The sequence below is a fragment of the Drosophila mojavensis genome, unplaced genomic scaffold (assembly GCF_018153725.1).
Source record: "Drosophila mojavensis isolate 15081-1352.22 unplaced genomic scaffold, ASM1815372v1 contig_80, whole genome shotgun sequence".
Taxonomy (NCBI): Eukaryota; Metazoa; Arthropoda; class Insecta; order Diptera; family Drosophilidae; genus Drosophila; species Drosophila mojavensis.
In genome coordinates this window covers 6,338,567-6,357,242 of record NW_025318906.1, presented here as the reverse complement: position 1 = coordinate 6,357,242, position 18,676 = coordinate 6,338,567, and the positions used below count along the sequence as shown (strand labels likewise).

The 18,676-nt window shown below is 40.7% G+C and overlaps 1 protein-coding gene across 6 annotated transcripts in view; it reads left to right on the top strand.

The window, feature by feature from the left end:
* The window catches only part of LOC6578930 (NACHT domain- and WD repeat-containing protein 1), a 56,339-nt gene that overhangs the window by 28,562 nt on the left and 9,101 nt on the right, over nt 1-18,676 (top strand). For all 6 annotated transcript variants that reach the window (XR_006357766.1, XR_001449223.3, XM_015163381.3 and 3 more), the window contains exons 6-13: nt 5-149; nt 271-436; nt 6,261-7,170; nt 7,862-8,322; nt 11,173-11,620; nt 11,702-11,828; nt 11,918-12,029; nt 14,289-14,471. Coding sequence is in view for 4 of the 6 variants with exons in the window: in XM_015163381.3 (XP_015018867.1) it covers nt 5-149; nt 271-436; nt 6,261-7,170; nt 7,862-8,322; nt 11,173-11,620; nt 11,702-11,828; nt 11,918-12,029; nt 14,289-14,471 (2,552 nt within the window). In the remaining 2 variants the exon portion in view is untranslated. The remainder of the gene's footprint in view (nt 1-4; nt 150-270; nt 437-6,260; nt 7,171-7,861; nt 8,323-11,172; nt 11,621-11,701; nt 11,829-11,917; nt 12,030-14,288; nt 14,472-18,676) is intronic.

Genomic DNA, 18,676 nt, shown 5'->3' with positions numbered 1-18,676 from the left:
ACAGCCCACTCGAGCGAGAAGATATTGGCCGTGTTCCGGGAACGTGCTGCCCAGTGCAGCGGCCGGGATGTGGAGGCGGGCGAGCGATTGCGTAAAATCAAGGATGAGCTGACCATGAACCTATCAACGGATAATCACACGACTCTAGTGTAAGTGGCCAAGAAATCAGGCATCAGGGGGCTCATTAATCTAATCGGCGACACATAATACTTATGGCTATTATCACAATTATCATTATCATAAACATAATTATTGTGGTTGTTGTTGTAGTGTGCCTGGTAACGCCAGCAGCGAGGCCATCGATCCGGACAACGAGGACCACGAGGCATATTTAAGTAAATTCAAGAACAAAGTCACCGACAAGCTGCGTCTGCTAATCGAGGCGCACATTACAAATGATCCCGATGTAATCAAGGGGAGGAAAAAGACTGTGCAGGTGAGTCAAACAAAGCCAACAGAGGGGTACGCGGGGAGGGGGGTTGGTGTGGGAGCTGCGCCCGCAATTAACATTGCAGACAGCTACAAAGTGGTTTTTGTCGGCGCCAGTGCGAACATTAAATTTAATTTATTTTTACTCAAACAGACAGCAGCGAAACATTTGTTTTTGCATACCTTAATCAGTAATTGTAAAGGTAAAAGAGAACTAAGAGAATGAGAGAGAGAGAGAGGGAGAGGGAGGGAGCTACATTCCAATTGTTTAATGCTTAAAGCAAAACATTCCACAAATGAGAAACACTCATAAATTAATTCCAAGCATTTTACAAGCTCTAAATTATGAGCTCCTCTGCATTTGCTATTCAAAATTTGACAGCATATTCTCCAGATTTTGTTTTCTTCGTTCTTGGCTAGCACTGGGGACAGGCACTCACTCCATATTCTGTTATGGGCCTGAAGCGACGCTCTGGGCAGGTTAATTAAATATGTGCGAGAGTTTATGTTAGGCAAGTAAATTATGTAGGCAGTCGGTGTAGCGCTGCTTGCATTGTGAATGAGAGGACACAGCCTAGAGGCTAGAGAAATTCGCGTAAAAAAATCAACAACAAATTTTAATATATTAACAATATAAAAAAATTTTGAAAAATAAATAATTAAATAAAAATTAAAAAAAAAAAAAAAATGAGTAAAAAACATATAAATTTGCTTTTAATATATTAGTAAAATAAAATATAATAATAATAATAATCAATAAAAAAAATATATATATAAATAAACTTTATTATTATTATATATGTATATTTACCATTATTATTATAAATATTATTTAATTTGAGTAAAAAAATCATTAAAAAATTTAATATAATAGTAAAATATAATATTATTATTAAAAATTTTTTATGATTTTTGTTAAATAAAAAACTCAAATAAAAATATAAACAATTTTTAAAATATATTAATAAAATAAAATAATAAAAAATTATATATTAATAGAATTATTATTATTATTATTTTTTATTTTTTTTTATTTTTTATTATTAGATATTTTTAAATTATTTAATTTATATCAAGGCAGATGTTTTATATTAGTTGACAACTATTTTGGTAGCTATAAACAGCTAAGCAACTAGCAACTTCTGTCTGCATAGGAATATTTAGACAATCAACCACAGCTATTCAATCGCAGACATTCCCGTTGATTACTAAACTGTCTACTTCAATTTACTACTGCCATTCTATTATTCCCATTTCTGCATTCACATATAAATTATTTCTATAAATATATCGAGAGCCATATTAATAAATGCCAGCAACTCTACTGCCTGGAGCATTTAATATAGCCTGTCGCATATCGAAGGCAATTCCGAGAAACACATATTGATATTACATATTTATAAAGTCATCTATTATTTATTGCACAAAAGTCGTTAGGAACTATAGACGGCATAGTCTCAAGTCAATCCATTATTAAATATATAGAACCTCGGCTGATTTATTGTCGACTTTCTATTAGTGTGGCTTACATGGCATTTTCTCTGGCTTATCAATTTCGTTCGTTCAATATTTGCTGAAACACCTGTGAAATTGAATTGCCAAATGGCTGATGGCCAGAGAGCAGCAACAACAACAACAACAACAAACGCAAACGTGAAAGCAAACGAAAACAGAGAACGAACGTAATAATAATGGAAGGAAATCCAAAAAGCAAAGCCAATAACAAGGCATCTTCATTTTCTGGCATAAACAAGGCTGGATTTTTGCTCGGCTTTCACAGCCGCCAGCCATAAGTATTTTTGGCTCTACACCCACCAACCCACCGCCCAAAATAAAAAACAACAGCAACAACAAGTTGCCAAGATGCTGGCAACAATTTACTTTGGGCTGGTGGTTTGGGCTGTGTTTGAGCTCGCTGGATGACTGTGTCTTCCGGACTTGCCGCATTGCTGGCCACGAACTGGCGCGTTGGCTTTTGTTAAAAGCATTTAACATTTCAACTTGGCCAAAACGAGAAAAAAATCAGCAGCAACAACAACAGCAAAAGGGAATGCGAAGGACGCCGCGTAATGCGAGCTTTGGCTGCCCCATTAGCGGACGCACTCTCTGCCACTGCCACCCGCCCTCTCTCCCTCTCTGGCTGCTCCACTTCTTCCGCTGGCTGGCCCCAATACGAGCGCCGGCTGCTGCATGACATATTAACACACTTACACTTGTGCACAAATGCAGCCCACACGAACTGCACTTGTTTGCACTTAACGGCAGCGCATTCACTGGCAAACACGCCACGTCATGCCACGCCCCCCTCGTCAAGAATCCTTGAAATTTAAAAGCCTCGCCAGTGCTCTGGCACTATCTTAAAGTCAACGCCAAAGCGCCGGCCCTGGATTCGGTGTGGTGGCATTAGCTCAAGGCAGCTTTAGCACTTTGACAAAATGTTGTGGCATTTGGAAGTCGTCAAGTAGCCGAGAAATATGCAAAGTGTGCACGCACACAACGATAACACCTACAGGCCGAAGAAGAAGAGGCTGAAGAAGAAAGGTTTCACATGGCGTATGCGCAATATTTCTATGTATTATGAAATCGTATGCAAATGTCGAGCTAATTAAGCGACTACTTCAGCACATATCTGCACTTGGCACACACACACGCACACTCACACACACACACACACACATGCACACCCAATCCTCCCACCCACCCACTTGACCGCTGCTGCATGTTTATGTGGAAATGTTGATTTAGTGGCTAAGCCACAGCCAGTGCAGCGTTCCAATCAGATTTACAAAGCGAAAGCCTCTTATTGAAGCCAGAAATACACTTGAGCGTATATGTACACTGAGCGAAACGCAGAGTGTAAACAAGTTGAGCTTGAGAGGAAACTTTATGCAGGATGTGCTGGGATTGTGTTTGGCAATTAAAGTGGAGAAAGATTTGAGTAACTTGAAATTATTGAAGCAAATGGAGGCTGTTACACTGAGAGAAAAAGGCATGTTAAATAAGTATGTAAAAGAGTTATTCATTAAATTAAGGCATACACGGAAAGAAATGCCAGCTAGATTAGTTTATTGAATAAAGGACATTACTTACAAAAATTGAACTGAAACTTGAGAAGAATTAGATATAGCATAGAGATTTTACTCAGATAAAATTTAGCTGCAATGGGACCATTGTGAGGTTAAGTTTACTTAAACTAAAGACGACCCTAAATGCATAAATTTAATATTAAAGGGTTAATTTACAATCAGAAAAGAACAGAAAGGAATATAAGAAGGAATAATTCTGAAGTTTATTCAAACTAAACGTGACTATGCGTATGCACTGCAAAAAATGCTGAGTTTGTTGAACATGAAAAATGAAAAATGACAAATGAAACATGCAAAAGTAAACAAGTAAGAAGGCTCCAGTCGAGACTGCTCGACTAGGAGATACCCTGAACCCTCCAAGCTGATATTCTAATCAGTCTGGACTTCTTTTATACACACATACATACACATGCACTTATAAGCACGCGCTCTGCTGACTGCGCAGTTAGCAGCGACTGCGCTTGGGCTGCGCTGCAATGTGGGCAATATTATAACAATTTATTTGTTGAATAATTTCTTTTGTAGACATACGATCTTAATGAAACTTTCAGAGCGTAATCATATGGTTAAAATATGTGTACATTCCAAAGCACAAGTCTCTAGTACTTGAAATGCGTTTTTTACAAATTGGGGGAGAAGGGGGCGTGGTATCCAAAATCTGTAAATTACAAAATCTTTGTATCCATTAACTTTATATACAACCCAAATTTGAAGTCTCCAGGTTTAAAAGTGTTAAAATTAGGCTGAAAAAACCGAGTCGATTTTTCGATTATTCTCGATAAAAAAGTTATCGGACGAGTTATCGAAAAAATAAAGCAAACTTGTACTGCCTATGGTATACACGAGTATGCATGCCAAATTTCAGCTCTCTAGCTCTTATATCTTCTGAGATTCTTTTGCTCATACGGACGGACGGACGGACGGACGGACAGACGGACAGACGGACAGGGCTATATCGACTCAGCTCGTCGTGCTGATCAAGAATATATATACTTTATGGGGTCTGCGATGATTCCTTCTGCCTGTTACATACTTTTCACAAACCCATTATACCCTGATTTCCCATTTTCAATGGGTTCAGGGTATAAAAATAACAAGAGAAGGAATTACGCTTAGCTCTGAACTATAAACTAAACGTGACTGCGTGTACACTGAGAGAAGAAAGAAAGAAAAAAAAAAAAAAAAAAACAGCAACTACAGCTTAATGAACGAGCTGATGAAAAGTTCAATTAGTTCAAGCTTATTGAAGCTAAACGTGACTGGCCATACACTGAGAGAAAACCGGCAATACTTATGTCAAATAAATAAGTAGCTTACACAGCTGCTCTACAGCTGATGAAAGCAGAGGATTAAGCATAGTGCCCGTTGAAGTTAATACAAACTAAGAGTGAATGGCTGTACACAGAGAGAAATGTGGTGCTAATTGTGCACTGAGAAGAAGTGGCTTTCACAGTTGGGCAAAGAACAGCAGCTGGAACTTGAGGCTGCAAGAGGATTAGGAATTCAATTAGTTCAAGTATATTTAAACTAAACGTGACTAGCCATACACTGAGCGAAATGTTGTGGCCGATACGTTTCACTGAATATTGCAAGCACAGCTGCTGAGTGCAAGCTCAGCTGCTTGAACTTGTCCATGGTGAGGGATTAAAAACAACTTTGCAATGTGCCTCAAGCCACATGTGGGTGCTTATACACTGAAAGAAATGTTGTTCGATTTGTGATTTTAATTAACTGTAGGTAAAGCTGAAGTAAAGGCAAAGTTTTGTTGAATTGTTAGGATATTTGTGTAGCACCAGCTGCCTCTTGTTTCCTCCCTCCCTCTCTCTCCCTCTCTCTCTCTCTCAAACTCCCTTTGCAATACACTGCAATAACTTTATGTAAATTTGAAAAGGTCTTCAGTTTTTGTTTAAAATTGAGTGCACAACTTAACTTTATTATAATAATTAGCTTTTAGCATGAGGCCAAAGTAAGGGAAGAATAAAACTTCAAGAACTGCTGTCCACTCGAGTCGCTCGCCTTTGAGGGCTTAACTCATGCTTTAGTTGTGCAGTGTATGCATGAGCTGCGTCTGGATGGCTTAGACAGAGCTAAAGATGAAACTGAAGGGGACTCGAGAGAGCATCAAGTGTGTGTGTATGTGTGTGTGTGAGTGTGGGTGGTGTCTACTTGTTAGTGGTAAATATGCCAGTGCCAGGCCAGTGCCAGTGAATGAGAGCACGTAGAACCACAAGGATGCTGCCAGAGGCTGGGGATGAGGATGTCAGTGACAGCAGCTCAGCTCAGCAGGTGGCACACTGTCAGCAGCGCAGGTAAACAAAGTTACAAACAAACACACATCGAGACAGAGGGCGCTTTATAGGACAGACAGGCAGACAGACGGACGGCAGCGGATGATACTTTGGCATAATATATGCCCCGGTCAGGAAACGAGAAGCGAACTTTTAGTGCTGATGCTGCTCCTGCTGCTGCTCCTCCTGCTGCTGCTGCTACTGCTCCTCCTGCTGCTCCTGCTGCTCCTGCTGCTCCTGCTGCTGCTGCTCCTCCTGCTGCTACTGTTACTTCTCCTGCTGCTGCTCCTCCTCCTCCTGCTGCTGCTACTGACAAGCTTCAATTGGCATGGGTGGACTGGACACGTCAAGTGTCCAATTTTTGCTGCTGATTGTTGACTATTTGAATCCCATTTAGTAATGACTGCCAACCACAGAGACAGAGACACTAATGCTCCCATTCTCTCTCCCCGCATAGGAAATCTTTCACGAGCATGCCACACATTTGCGCATACTGCGCGAGCATACGGAACGTGTGGCCCTCTTGGAGTCGCGTGTGCCGGCCCAGTTGCGGCAGAATTTGATGGCGAATTTCAGGAATGGCAGCCGACATGCACCGTACTTTATATGCGGCGCCCATGGCAGCGGCAAGAGTGCGTTGATTAGCGCTCTCTATGGGCAGGTGTCGGGCTGGTTTAGTTCGACGCGCGTGCATCGGGTGATACGGTTCGCCAAGGCCACGCCCCGTTCGGCATACAATTTGGAATTGTTGCGCGTCATCTGCCAGCAGATTTCGATCATCTTCAACATACCCGAGGGCTACTTGCCCAAGGACGCCTCGTTCGATCCGCTGTACATTAGCAACTGGTTTCAGAATCTGTTGCGTCGCATCGAGGACATGAACAATGATGTGCTGTTCCTGTTCATTGATGATCTGCATCTGCTGAATCCGCTGGACTGTGACATTGTTGCGGCTCTCTCCTGGCTGCCCACATCGCTGCCCTGGAACGTGCAGATCATCTGCAGCTCGACCACGCCCGTCGAACAGCTCAAGTTCACGCCCATGCAGCGCGATCGCTTCAAGTCAGCGGAATATCAATTCGTGCTCTCCCACGAGGCAAATGCCACGCAGCTGCAGAAGCCAGAGGAATGTCCACCGGACGTCGACTTTGTCACCTATGTGGAGCAGCAGTTCGACGAGCTGGAGCAGCAGTACGGCCGCCAGGCGGTGGCCAGCCTGGCCGCCTACATCACCTGCTCGGAGTACGGCCTGACCGAGACGGAGCTGCTGGAGCTGCTGATGCCCACCGATGATCCCGAATCGCTAATCGATACGCACAATGGACACTTTAGCTTCGCCAGCTTCAAGAAGATACACAAGCAAATGGGTAAGAGAAGAATCGAAAAATATATATAAATCGGAAGATAAAGAAAGCGATAAATATATCAGATGTATCTATCAATGTGATTGAGAACCGATATATCGTTTTTTTTTTTTTTTTTACCTAACCATCCATACACCTATCTATCTATTTATTTATCTATCTATTTATATACATATCTGTACATCTATGTATCTTTGTATCTATTCAGATCTATCTATTCTATCTATTTATCTAACGATCTATTGAATGATCTATACGTCTATCTATCTATCTCTCCATCTATCTATCTATCTATCTATCTATCTATCCATCTATCTATCTATCTATCTATCTATCTATCTATCCATCTGTCCATCTATCTTTCCATCTATTTATCTATCTAAGTATGTGTATATCTATCTCTCTATATATCTATCTATCTGTCTATCTATGTATCTATTTATCTATCTATCTATCTATCCATCTATCCATCTATCCATCTATCCATCCATATATTTATCTAAGTATCCATCTATCTATCTATCCATCTATCTATCTATCTATCCATTTATCTATCCATCTTTCTATCCATCTATCTATTTATCCATCTCCGTATCTCCCTATGTATCTATTTATCTATCCATTTATTTTATCTACCTATTTGTGTATCTATCAACTACATATAAAATCTTTCCCTTATCCTCCTTATCCACAGACAAGCGATTGTTGCTGCACGATAAAATCATGTCCGGCAAGGTGCTTCTACAGTGGCGTCACAACTATTGTGCCAGCCTCGCCAAGCAACGTTATATGGACGTGGAGCGCACACGCAGCCTGCACATGGAGCTGGCCAATTTGTTTTTCCCACAGGACGAGGACGAGAGCACGTTGGAGAACGACTCGACCAGAAGCGATACAAAGTCTGTCATCAGCTTGAGGGAGCGTGAGCCGCAGCACAAGGACAAGGAACGTGAGAAGGATAACGTTTCGGCTGGCCGTAAATCATCGTCAACGCATCACAACGACGACACATCCACCTTTTACAATCCCATTGCCGCCGATGTCTCGTACAGCATGCGGCACGTCGAGGAGAGCTGGCATCATCTGATGCGGTCCGATGACACGACGCGCTTCAAGCAAATCGCAGTCTGCAATTTTGATTTCCTGCTCGCGGCGGTAAGTTGACAGCCACCACGACCCTTAAAACACGCCTCCACCGCCCCTGCCCTGCCACAAGCTACCCATCTATTCATTAGCTACAATCTTAACGAGCAGTCGCAATTAGTTGCGCCATGCGGAAATTGGTTTTGCAACGAGAGCAGCGAAATGCCTCTGCGATCAACGCAATTTACACCATTGTCACAAGCCAACAACAACAACAATGACAGCTACAACAACAACAGCAAAATCTGCAATCAACTTGTCTAATAAACTTTTAAACATGCCATCAAATCGAAACAATCTGAGCCGCCCTCCCCTCTCCCTCCGTCCCATTCGCTCCAACTATTTGCGCTTAAAGTTTTACAGGCTAACTTAAGGCTCATATCTTTTATTTATGCTTCATAAATTCTGATCCGATTTAACAGTTGCAAAACTGTTTGCAATTTGCGATAAAGCATCAATAGCAGAGATGTTACCGTTATTTAGACAAATGCAATTTGAGCAACTTTTCGCCTGTCTGCTTTATCTATATAATCAATCCATTAAACATTTAAACGAAGAAGTTTTCTTGAGATCTTTTAGCTTTTGCTATGGATGCGTTTGACTGTTTCTTATTCTTATTAGATTATTGAATTAATCTTTCATGAAAATGTTCATATTTATGTAGCAAATTTAAAATGGAATAGTTGACTATTAGAAATATACAGATATATGATAAATATATTATATATATTACTAGACTTTTTAGGTGTTCATGCATAAGGCTGCCTGAACTCATCAAGCTCAGTATCAGTTTGAATAGATATAAAAAAAAAAATACTGAACACAAAACTCCTATTCGCCTTAATTAAAGCTTAGCGCATTTCTAGCCCAAAAAAAAAGCTAAAGCCATAAAGCAGCAGAGCTCAGCTGCAATTATCTCTTAGTTGTCCAGCTGCTGAGAATTCTCAAATTGCAGCACAGAATGCTGCATTATGGCTAAAAACAATGGGCTGACAGGTCCAGCAAGGGACAGCCTGGGACAGCCTGGGACAGCTTGGGACAGCCTGAAACAGCTGCCAACGTCATTTGGTGTTTAATTGTTTAAAATGTCGTCATTCATTATGAAAGTTGTTCGTGCGGAAATTGCGCCGAATCGCGCTGCACAGCCGCTGAAATTGGCAGAGTTTTCCGTGCATTTTTCCAGCTTTTTTTTGGCTAGACAAGGGACTGTCGGACATGATTATTTAAGCAGCTTTTATGCTGGCAAATCGAATTAAGCCAAGCTAAAAGTGCCGAGTTTTACAATGAATTTATCGCTGCTTGACAGATGAAATATGCATTTGCCCATAAATTGTTGGCCGACATCGAAAATAAATGCAATTCATGCGAATATATGCAAAATATGTGCAGTTAAATGTTGGCCAACAAAAAAAGAAAGAGAGGGCGAACGAGGCGAAAGATAGCTGGAATCGGAAATATGCTGAGCTCAATGGCATATGAAAAATGATGCCCTGTGACACTGTTGCAGCTGCTGCAAGCCCGACACGTGCCACAATTTCGGCAGCTCTCAACAGCAAGTTGTGTAGGTGTGTGCATGTGTATGTGTGTGTGTGTGTGTGTGTGTGTTGCAAGCTGACCTGCTTTCCAATTAAGCGAATGCATAAAAGTGCTGCCGTTGCAGCTGCAACTTGATTTAATTAACATTTTGGCGAAGCCCCCCAAGCCCGCCCGAAGGTCAGCGGCTAAAAATGTTTCCATATTTTGCAACTTTGTGTGAAAACTTTCCAACTGGGCTTACGAATTTGTCAGTTTGCCCGCTTTGATCGGCCATTTGTTTTGGGCACAACAAAATTAACTGAAAGGGAAGCAATAAAGTTAGCTGTTATTTCTATGCAAGGTTTTGCAATTGATATAAAATAAATAGAACTAAAAATACCTCTATATAAATTGAACAATTTCGAGCTGTGAATAGCTACCTAAAATAATTTAAGATTATAGTTGACTTGATACTAGATTATTGACAGATTTTAAAGTTTTGACTTAGATGATAAAAATAATTTTATAAATTAAAAAAATGCTTAAAATTAAAAATACTTCAATATAATTGATAGATTCGAGCTAAGTATAAATAACTTAAATAATTGAATAATACAGTTGACTTGATTTGAAGCGGATTGACATTCGGTAGCTTACTAACAAAATTATTAAAGCGATAGCCCATGATGCGTATACGTAATATTTCCATATAAAATGTATACGTAATATGAAAATTTCATTTTAATATACATACCAAAGTGAACAATTTGTAGTTGATTGTGCACTTTGGTATTTATATAAATACGTATACGTAATATTTAACTAACTGCCACTGGCTCAAGCAAATACAATGCGTATACGTAATATCCAAGCTAGGCATAATAAAGCATCAACATCTCGTTTAGCGAGTATTCTTAATATTTTATAAAGCTAAATTACAAGTGAATACAATGCGTATACTTAATATTGAAATATTCAAGCATAGCATAATAAAGCCACCATCGTCTCGCACATCTCACACACAGAATGTTTGTAATTTAAAGCTAAATTAGAAGCGAATACAATGCGTATACTTAATATTCATGCGGCTGCCCAGACATTAAACATTTTTGCGGCGCATTACCAAGGCGTATACGCAATATGCGTGCAGCTGTTTAGATATGCCAAATAACACAAGGCGTATACGTAATATTGCCGCTGCTCATTATTAGTACACACACACACCCACACACACAGCATATACACACATATTTACATATATATAGAATTTATATATAAGCCGCCCGGCCACTAGGCGTATACGTAACATGCTAATTCATGCCACAATTTGGCATTGGGCTACTGCAGGTGCAAACGGTATCGATTAGCTACCTGCGCTGCCTAATAGAGCACGTGCGCTGCTACATTCTGGATCGTGACATTGAGCTCATTTACTACACCATACGCAAGTCGAGCGACGTCCTCACCCGCGATCCCATGCAGCTGGGCTCCCAGCTGGTCTCCTGGCTGCGGCCCATCGGGGAGCACGACGACGACGACAACTCGCTGCTGAGCATGACGGTGCGCTCGGCGACGGCCTGGTGCGACGGTTACGCTGTGCCGCTGCTGGTGCCGCTCACCGGCTGGCTGCCCGCGCCGCTGCCCTCCCAGATACGCACCATGACGGTGACCGGTACGGGCGTCATACGCGCCGTCTGCCTGGCGCCCTCTCACCAGCACCTGATATTGGCCACCAACTCGGGCGACGTCCAGCAGTGGCACATCATGAGCAACTCGCTGGAGCATACGTACAAGGGTAAGTGTGTCATTAAGGGTGCTGCCATTAGACGAGCTAATCATCATCATCTTCATCATCTTCATCATCATCATCATGCAGGACACACGGCGGCAGTCACGTGCCTGCTGGTGGCGCCCCAGCAATCGCAGCTCCTGCTGACCGGCTCCGAGGACTCGACCGTATTGGTGTGGCACGTGTCGCTGCGCGAAAGACGAGCGCACATTAAGTGAGTGCACAGCTCTGACCTTGCCGAATCGGCTACCTAATCGGCTTTCATTTTACCTCTCTCTCTCTCTCTCTCCCACTTCTTCGCAGAGCTCACACGGCGGCCATAACGGGCGTCGCAGCTGGCGTCAACAACACGCTGATCATTAGCAGCAGCGACGATGCAACAATTGCCATCACAGACCTGGCCAGCGGCAAATTGGTAAGTGTACCCCACCCCCACTCTCCTCTCTCCCCTTTCCACATTCCCTATTTAAATAGATATTTACAGGCAGCCAAGCTAAAGGCCAACGCTGTTTAATTGAATACCATTTGGCATTTAGCTTAAATACGCACACATTTGCAGAACAGAGCCGAAATGTTAGCTCGAAAATGTTAAAGTCTTAAATGCATTTGGCTGTCGCCTAATTGCGCGACCGCAACGCGATCCACAGCAAACAAACCGCATTAATTTGCATAATTCCTTGCCTTTGCGCCAAACGAGGTCGTAATCACAGTTACTACACACGCACACACACACATGTGTCTCTCTCTGTGTATGTAGGTGTGTGTCTAGTGTGCTGCCAGCTGCTGTACCCTATATCATAGTTAGAGTCACAAAAGGTTGATTTATGTTTGCATACGCTTAAGACTTTTTGCTTAACTTCAGATTAGTTTAGCTGGGTTTGGGTTTTGTTTGGGTTTACAGTATGTGAACGTAATTAACATATTTGTTAGCTGGCAACAGGCTTACCTTATGTTAGGCAGCTGTTAGAAATGCTCCCATTTTTTTGTATTCCAATTTTAGACTCTAATTTTAGATTCTAATTTTTGAAAATTAATTGTTAATCAAATATTAAATGTTGATTATTAAAAATTGTAGAATTTTTTTTTTATTTATAGCTATAAAATTAATATGTTTTTTAAGTCATAGCAGTTATGTATTTATATTGTAACATTTTCTTTTAATTACTCTAGCACTCGTTCAAGCACTTGCTATATGTACAATCTTTTCCTTTTGCTACTCTGTTAATTAGCTGTTATTTAGCTCTTGCTGTTGTCAATCTGTTATAGACTTTTCTATTGTCTGTTTAACGACTGCTTACAATAGTGAAATTCAAATACATAACTATGTTAAATAACATAATATGTTAACTTGCTGTTAGCGCTTTGTCTCTATTCCATTTCCTCTACTATCAGCATACTAACTCAGCTCCTGTTAGTTAACAGCGTAACTGCTGGTCGATTAGCTCTTTGCAAGCGCCCTGCTACTAGTTAAACATGAATTTGTGTTTGTTTGTGGCATGCCTGACAAATGAAGCGGCACACACAGCGGCCGAAAAGCGCCTGCCTATGCCCATGTAACCATAAATCATATTATGCTGAAATTTCGCACATGTCCACACCCACACACACGCACACACACACACACGCACACAGGAGCTGGCACATTAAACTGTGATTAACTACAATGCAATGTTTGCATATAAAGTGCGGCTGGGCATGTCCTTGGACCTCCTGGTTTGCTTCTACACAGCCACACACGCACACTCACACACATGCATACACACTTTTGCACACACATATAATTTAGATTTATTGCCACTTGCTGGGCGCAAAAAAGAAAAAATAAATAAAAATGTCGACTAGCATATTTTAAAAAGCCAATTTCGCTGACTGCCACAGAATTTGAAAGCTAGTCAAGTGCAGATTTTACACTTAGCATGTGGCATGACGCGGCAGACAGCATAGCTGAGCAGAGCAGAGCTCAGACGTCGACACATGCGAAGCACACCAAATTACAGGCGCTTATTAAATTAATTACAATATTAAGTATACGCCATGTATGCAGAGTCATGATGGCTGCTGGCTGCTGGCTGCTGTCTGCTGGCTTCGCTTTCATGTTACTGTCGCTGCTTTTCGCATTTTCGAGTTGTTGCTGCTTTTTTACGTATATATAAATATGTATATATAATTTTTTTATTTTTATTTTATTTTCATTTTTTTTTTTTTTTTTTTTTTGGTAATTTATCAAAGTTTTGGCATTTCTGTGTGACTTTCGACTCGCATATACACACCTAGCGTAAGCTCTGGAGTGAAGGGGGTGGGCTGGGGGTTAGGGTGGTAGAGAGCGGACAGCCGTGGGTCTGGGGCTGAAGCTGGCAACGTTTGCTCGAGCACATTGTCAACATCGCATGCCGAACGGTAATTAACTTAATGCATACAAAGTGTGCCACACACGCAGGCAGACAGAGAAATACACACGCACACACTCGCACACACACACACCTACACAGCCACACATAAATATAGCTGTGACAGCTTCACATATGTCACGCCAGCCTTTTCAGCCCCCGCCTCCCTCAGCTGACCTCGCGCGCCATTTGCTTAAATCAACTTCAATCGAACCATAAAAACTCGATTGCATTCAGTGAGCTCATCTAATAGTTGTTGTTGTTTTCAACGTTGATCTGATTTACAGGTGCATCGCATCACCTTCCATCGTGGCCCAGTTACAGGTATCCTGGTCGCCGGCGCCTGCGATGTGCTCATCTCGAGCAGCCACGACAAGAACATCTGCGTGTGGGATCTGGAGAACTACGCCTTATTGAATACCATGCAAATGACTAGCTCGGTGCTGCGCATCGATATCTCCTGCAATTCGGTAAGTACGGCCATAACATAGAGAGAACTTGCTGCAGTCAGAGCCATGGCCAAGGTCTGCCTGACAAATGCCCTCCACTTATGATGTCTATGCCATGCAGGCGCACTCATAAATCCAGTTGATATATGCCGAGCAGTTTCCAGCCAGACTGTGTGGAAACGCATTGGCCATTGGAGAAGGCCTAATCGGACATGCAAGCAAATAAACCATAAAATAGTTGACAGCACAATTGAGATTGAGATAGACCTTAATTGAAAAGTATTTTCAGATTTTAGAGAAAAGTTATATTAGAGTAGAAAGTGAAAAGGAATTTGCAATTATTTTATTTAAGTGACTTTTATATAACCTATTATGTAATTGAGTCTTATGAGGACAAGAGATTGAGATACATATAAATTGAAAAGTATTTTATCGTGTTAGAGAAAAAATAGATTTTTTTATATATTACAAAATATATATAGTTTTATTTATTATTATTATGAAGTAGAGAAACTGTACATCAAAAAATAAAACAATAGGAAAGAAAGTTTTATTTATTTATTTATTTATTGTTACCAAAAATTAATTCTAAGTAACAATTTCTTTAAGCCAGAGCGACAAAGGCCTTCAGGCACGGAAAGAAAGTTTCCATGCCGTTGCTTTAGGCAAACTACACAAAGGATCGACTTCTACTATAAAATTTGCTAATGAATTTTATATACAATTACCCTAAAGACATAGAAAATATACTCAAGTAGGCAAATTTAATATTCAGATATGGCCATATACTATTTTTCTTACGCGAGTCAAGCCATCGCATATGCGTGGCTCATGCAGGGGTTCTATTTATTTGCAAATGCATTTCAAATGAAATAATATAAAAATGCTATATACTTGGCTCAGATGGCAACTGGAAACCGTTGCTTTTTATGTCCTGAGCGCAATGAAAATGTGAATTCAGTTTATTATGGCTTTGTGAAAACGTATGAAACCGCCAGCAGGAGGCTTGTCAGGCAACACAAGGCGTATACTTATTTTTGAGCAGGAGGACGAGCTGATGTCTATCTAGCCATGTTTGTCTGTTAGTCTGTTTGTCTGTTAGACGTTCCATATGTTTATTAAATGCTTTGAATAGCAGTTTAGGTTATCCAATAGTCGCCTAACATCACTTCAGGCAGCCTTGCTCATGTTGATATATATTGAGCAAGAAAATTCTTTAAATAATTAAAAAAAAAAATTATAGAAAAGTTTCAGTTTCGTTCAGCAATTTAGTTTGATTATTTCGAAAAATCAATATATCTTATTTAATTTGAGATATATTTGGGTACGGTGATAAATTAGATATACGTAACGGAATTTTTTATACGGAAAATCTTTAATTAAATGTATAAAAATACTTCTAAGCGTAATATATCTAAAAATAAATTTTATACAATTTATATTCCCCTAAATAATTTCAAGCTGAATCTTTCTTGTTCTCATGCACAGTTTATATTCCTGTCTATCTATATATTAATACTATATATCAGCTACTATTTCTTAGCATTATTTCATGCTGAAATGAAACCGAAAATTAAAGTTGAAGTCTCATAAAAAAAAAAGAAATAATTTTCTTCTGTTTTGTTTCTAAGGCTATAAACAATTCTTATCTAAAAAAAAAATAAATTCAGATATTTCAGGTAAATTTCAATGCTGCTTTATCTCTTTTAGGCTGCTTTGAGCAGAACAATTAGCAGCTAAAATTCTCCATGAATTTCGTCAGCCTATTTATGTGGATTATTAAATTCTGCAATAATATTCAATGCATTCCATTTGTGGGGCGCTGTGAGCGCTTTAAGGCCATAAAGGATTTGTGCCGATTATAAGTATGCCAGCTGCGTGTGTGCGTTGGCCAAATAGCAAAAATGGCAGAAATCTCTGTTTTAGCCAAGAATTTCATGCCAACAGCTCGATTCACTCGCGTTCTCTCTCTCTCTCTCTCTCTCTCTCCCTCTCTCTCTCTCTCTTTCTGTGTGTGTGTGTGCGTTTAAAGCTGCATTTGATAGATACAGCTAGAAAAAGCATATAATAAAAATGCTAGAATATACAAATGTGCTTAAAGCAACGGCAGCCAAAGCTGAAACATGTCACAGCTTAATGGAGTGGCTGTGGCAGGGACGGGGGCGGGGGAGTAGCGTCAGGGAGTGAGCTAGAGAAGCTGCAGCGGCAGCGGCAGCTCTGTCGTCTGCCTGGCGGGTGGATTCTAATAAGTGATTTTGGCTTAGAAGATCCGCATTACGAGGCAAATCCTTTGTTGTCAATCAGCTTGACAAAAAGCTGTAGCAACTGCTTCTGCTGCTAACTCGCTCGCTCTCTCTCTCTCTCTCTCTCTGTGTATGTGCGTGTGTGTGTGTCTATCTCCATCAATATGTATTGCATACTTAGCAGCAATTTGGCACGCAAAACAATATCAATAGAGACGTCCTGTCAATGGTAACTACGTAGTATCTAGGGGCTAGGAAGTATCCTAGCTGCGCGACAATTGATGCATGTTTCAAGTGCCTCGCTGTCTGTGTGGGTGTGTGGGTGTGTGTGTGCGCCTCCTTTTCTCTCTGGCGACTGGCAACATTTGTGTAGCTAGGTGGATGCCTCAGGGCTTTAAAGCACATTCCATTCGCATCAGATAACGCGATGCTGATATTGGATACAGCAGCGTCACTTGAATTACCAAAAGCAGCGCCAGCCCAAGGCTTACTTATAGAGAGGGAAATCTACACACACACACACACACACACACTCACTCTCTCTCTCCCTCTCTCTTTTACTCCTTCGCTCTCTCAATTAGACAGCTCGCATTGCGCTGTACTGTTGCCAAAAGTATAACCAAAATTGTTGTTGGGCTTATCGCATTAAGCCAAAGTGCCGAAAATTGAACAAATTGGCTATAAGCACGTCGCTGATAACCGGCGTCTAAGCAGCTCGTTCGCGCACAAATTTTGAGCCTCAAAATTGAAACGTAATTTTACACACACACATGAGACACTCCCATATATATGTGTGTGTGTGTGTGAGTGTGTTTATTATTGCCAGCTAGCCAGCCACTTGAGAGACAATTCCGTTATCCTGCCACGGCCAGGCGAGGCCAAGCATTCTTTTCTGGCTCGTGGACGAATGGCGAATGGCAAATGGCAAACGGAAATCAACTTTCTTACACTTTAGCTTACATCCTGATGGCTCTGCGGCACGCTAAAGTCCCACTTCTTTTCCGCCCTCCCCTCGCGCTGCGCGTCTTCTGGCCGGGCTATTTCCCCTGAAAATTGAAATGTTGCAATGAGCCAAATGGCCCCTGCGACTGGCGTCCTTGTCATTTGCTTCAGCCTGACGACTTCTTCTTATTTCAATTCTCGTTGCTGTTGCTGTTATTGTTGTTGTTGTTGTTGTTGTTGTTGGCATTTTTCAATTTCCCGACTCGCTGGAAATACTGCAGCCCAGCCTGCCTCAGTTGTTCCTGCTTCGCTTTTTTTCCTGCGAGCACACGGCGAGAAATTTATTAATATTTAAAAGCAATCAGAGGAGAGATAGGATACCCACAAAAAAGAGGGAAAAATGAAATACGGAATAAGAGAAAAACAATATTCGATTTGGCGCTTTACCAGAAAAAAAAAAACACCTTAAATTTTAAATATTTCTTTTTTTTATTTAGAATTCGTAAATTGAATTTTTTTGAGAAAGGATAAGAGTTATTCAATTTATATTTCAGTAGTAAGTAGGAAACTCTTAGGAAAGGGAGAGCAGATATAAAACGCAAAGAGTTGCAAAAGAAGGAGAATAAATGCAAAAATAACAGCGAGAAACTGAGGGAGAAATTGATAATGAAAGTAATGAAGGAAAATAGAGAAAATGCAAGTAAAACAGAGAGCAAGTAAAAAGAAAAGTGGCAAAGAGGGAGAGAACTATAAGGAATGACTGATAGAAGGGAGAGTAGAAGAAATAAAGAAAGAGATGTGATAAATAGATAAATAAATCAATTGAATGAAATAGATCAAATAGATCTCACTAAGGAGAGTACATCTATATTCCCTATTTCCATATTTCCATTTGCTATATTAAGCCAACCTAAGCACCCTTTTCGCTCAGTGTACCTTAACAAAAGTTTCCATTGCGGAATGCAATTTATTAATATTTGATTGGATAGGGCCAAACAGTATAAACAGAAGTGCGTTGGCAAGCAGACTAAAGAGTGAGAG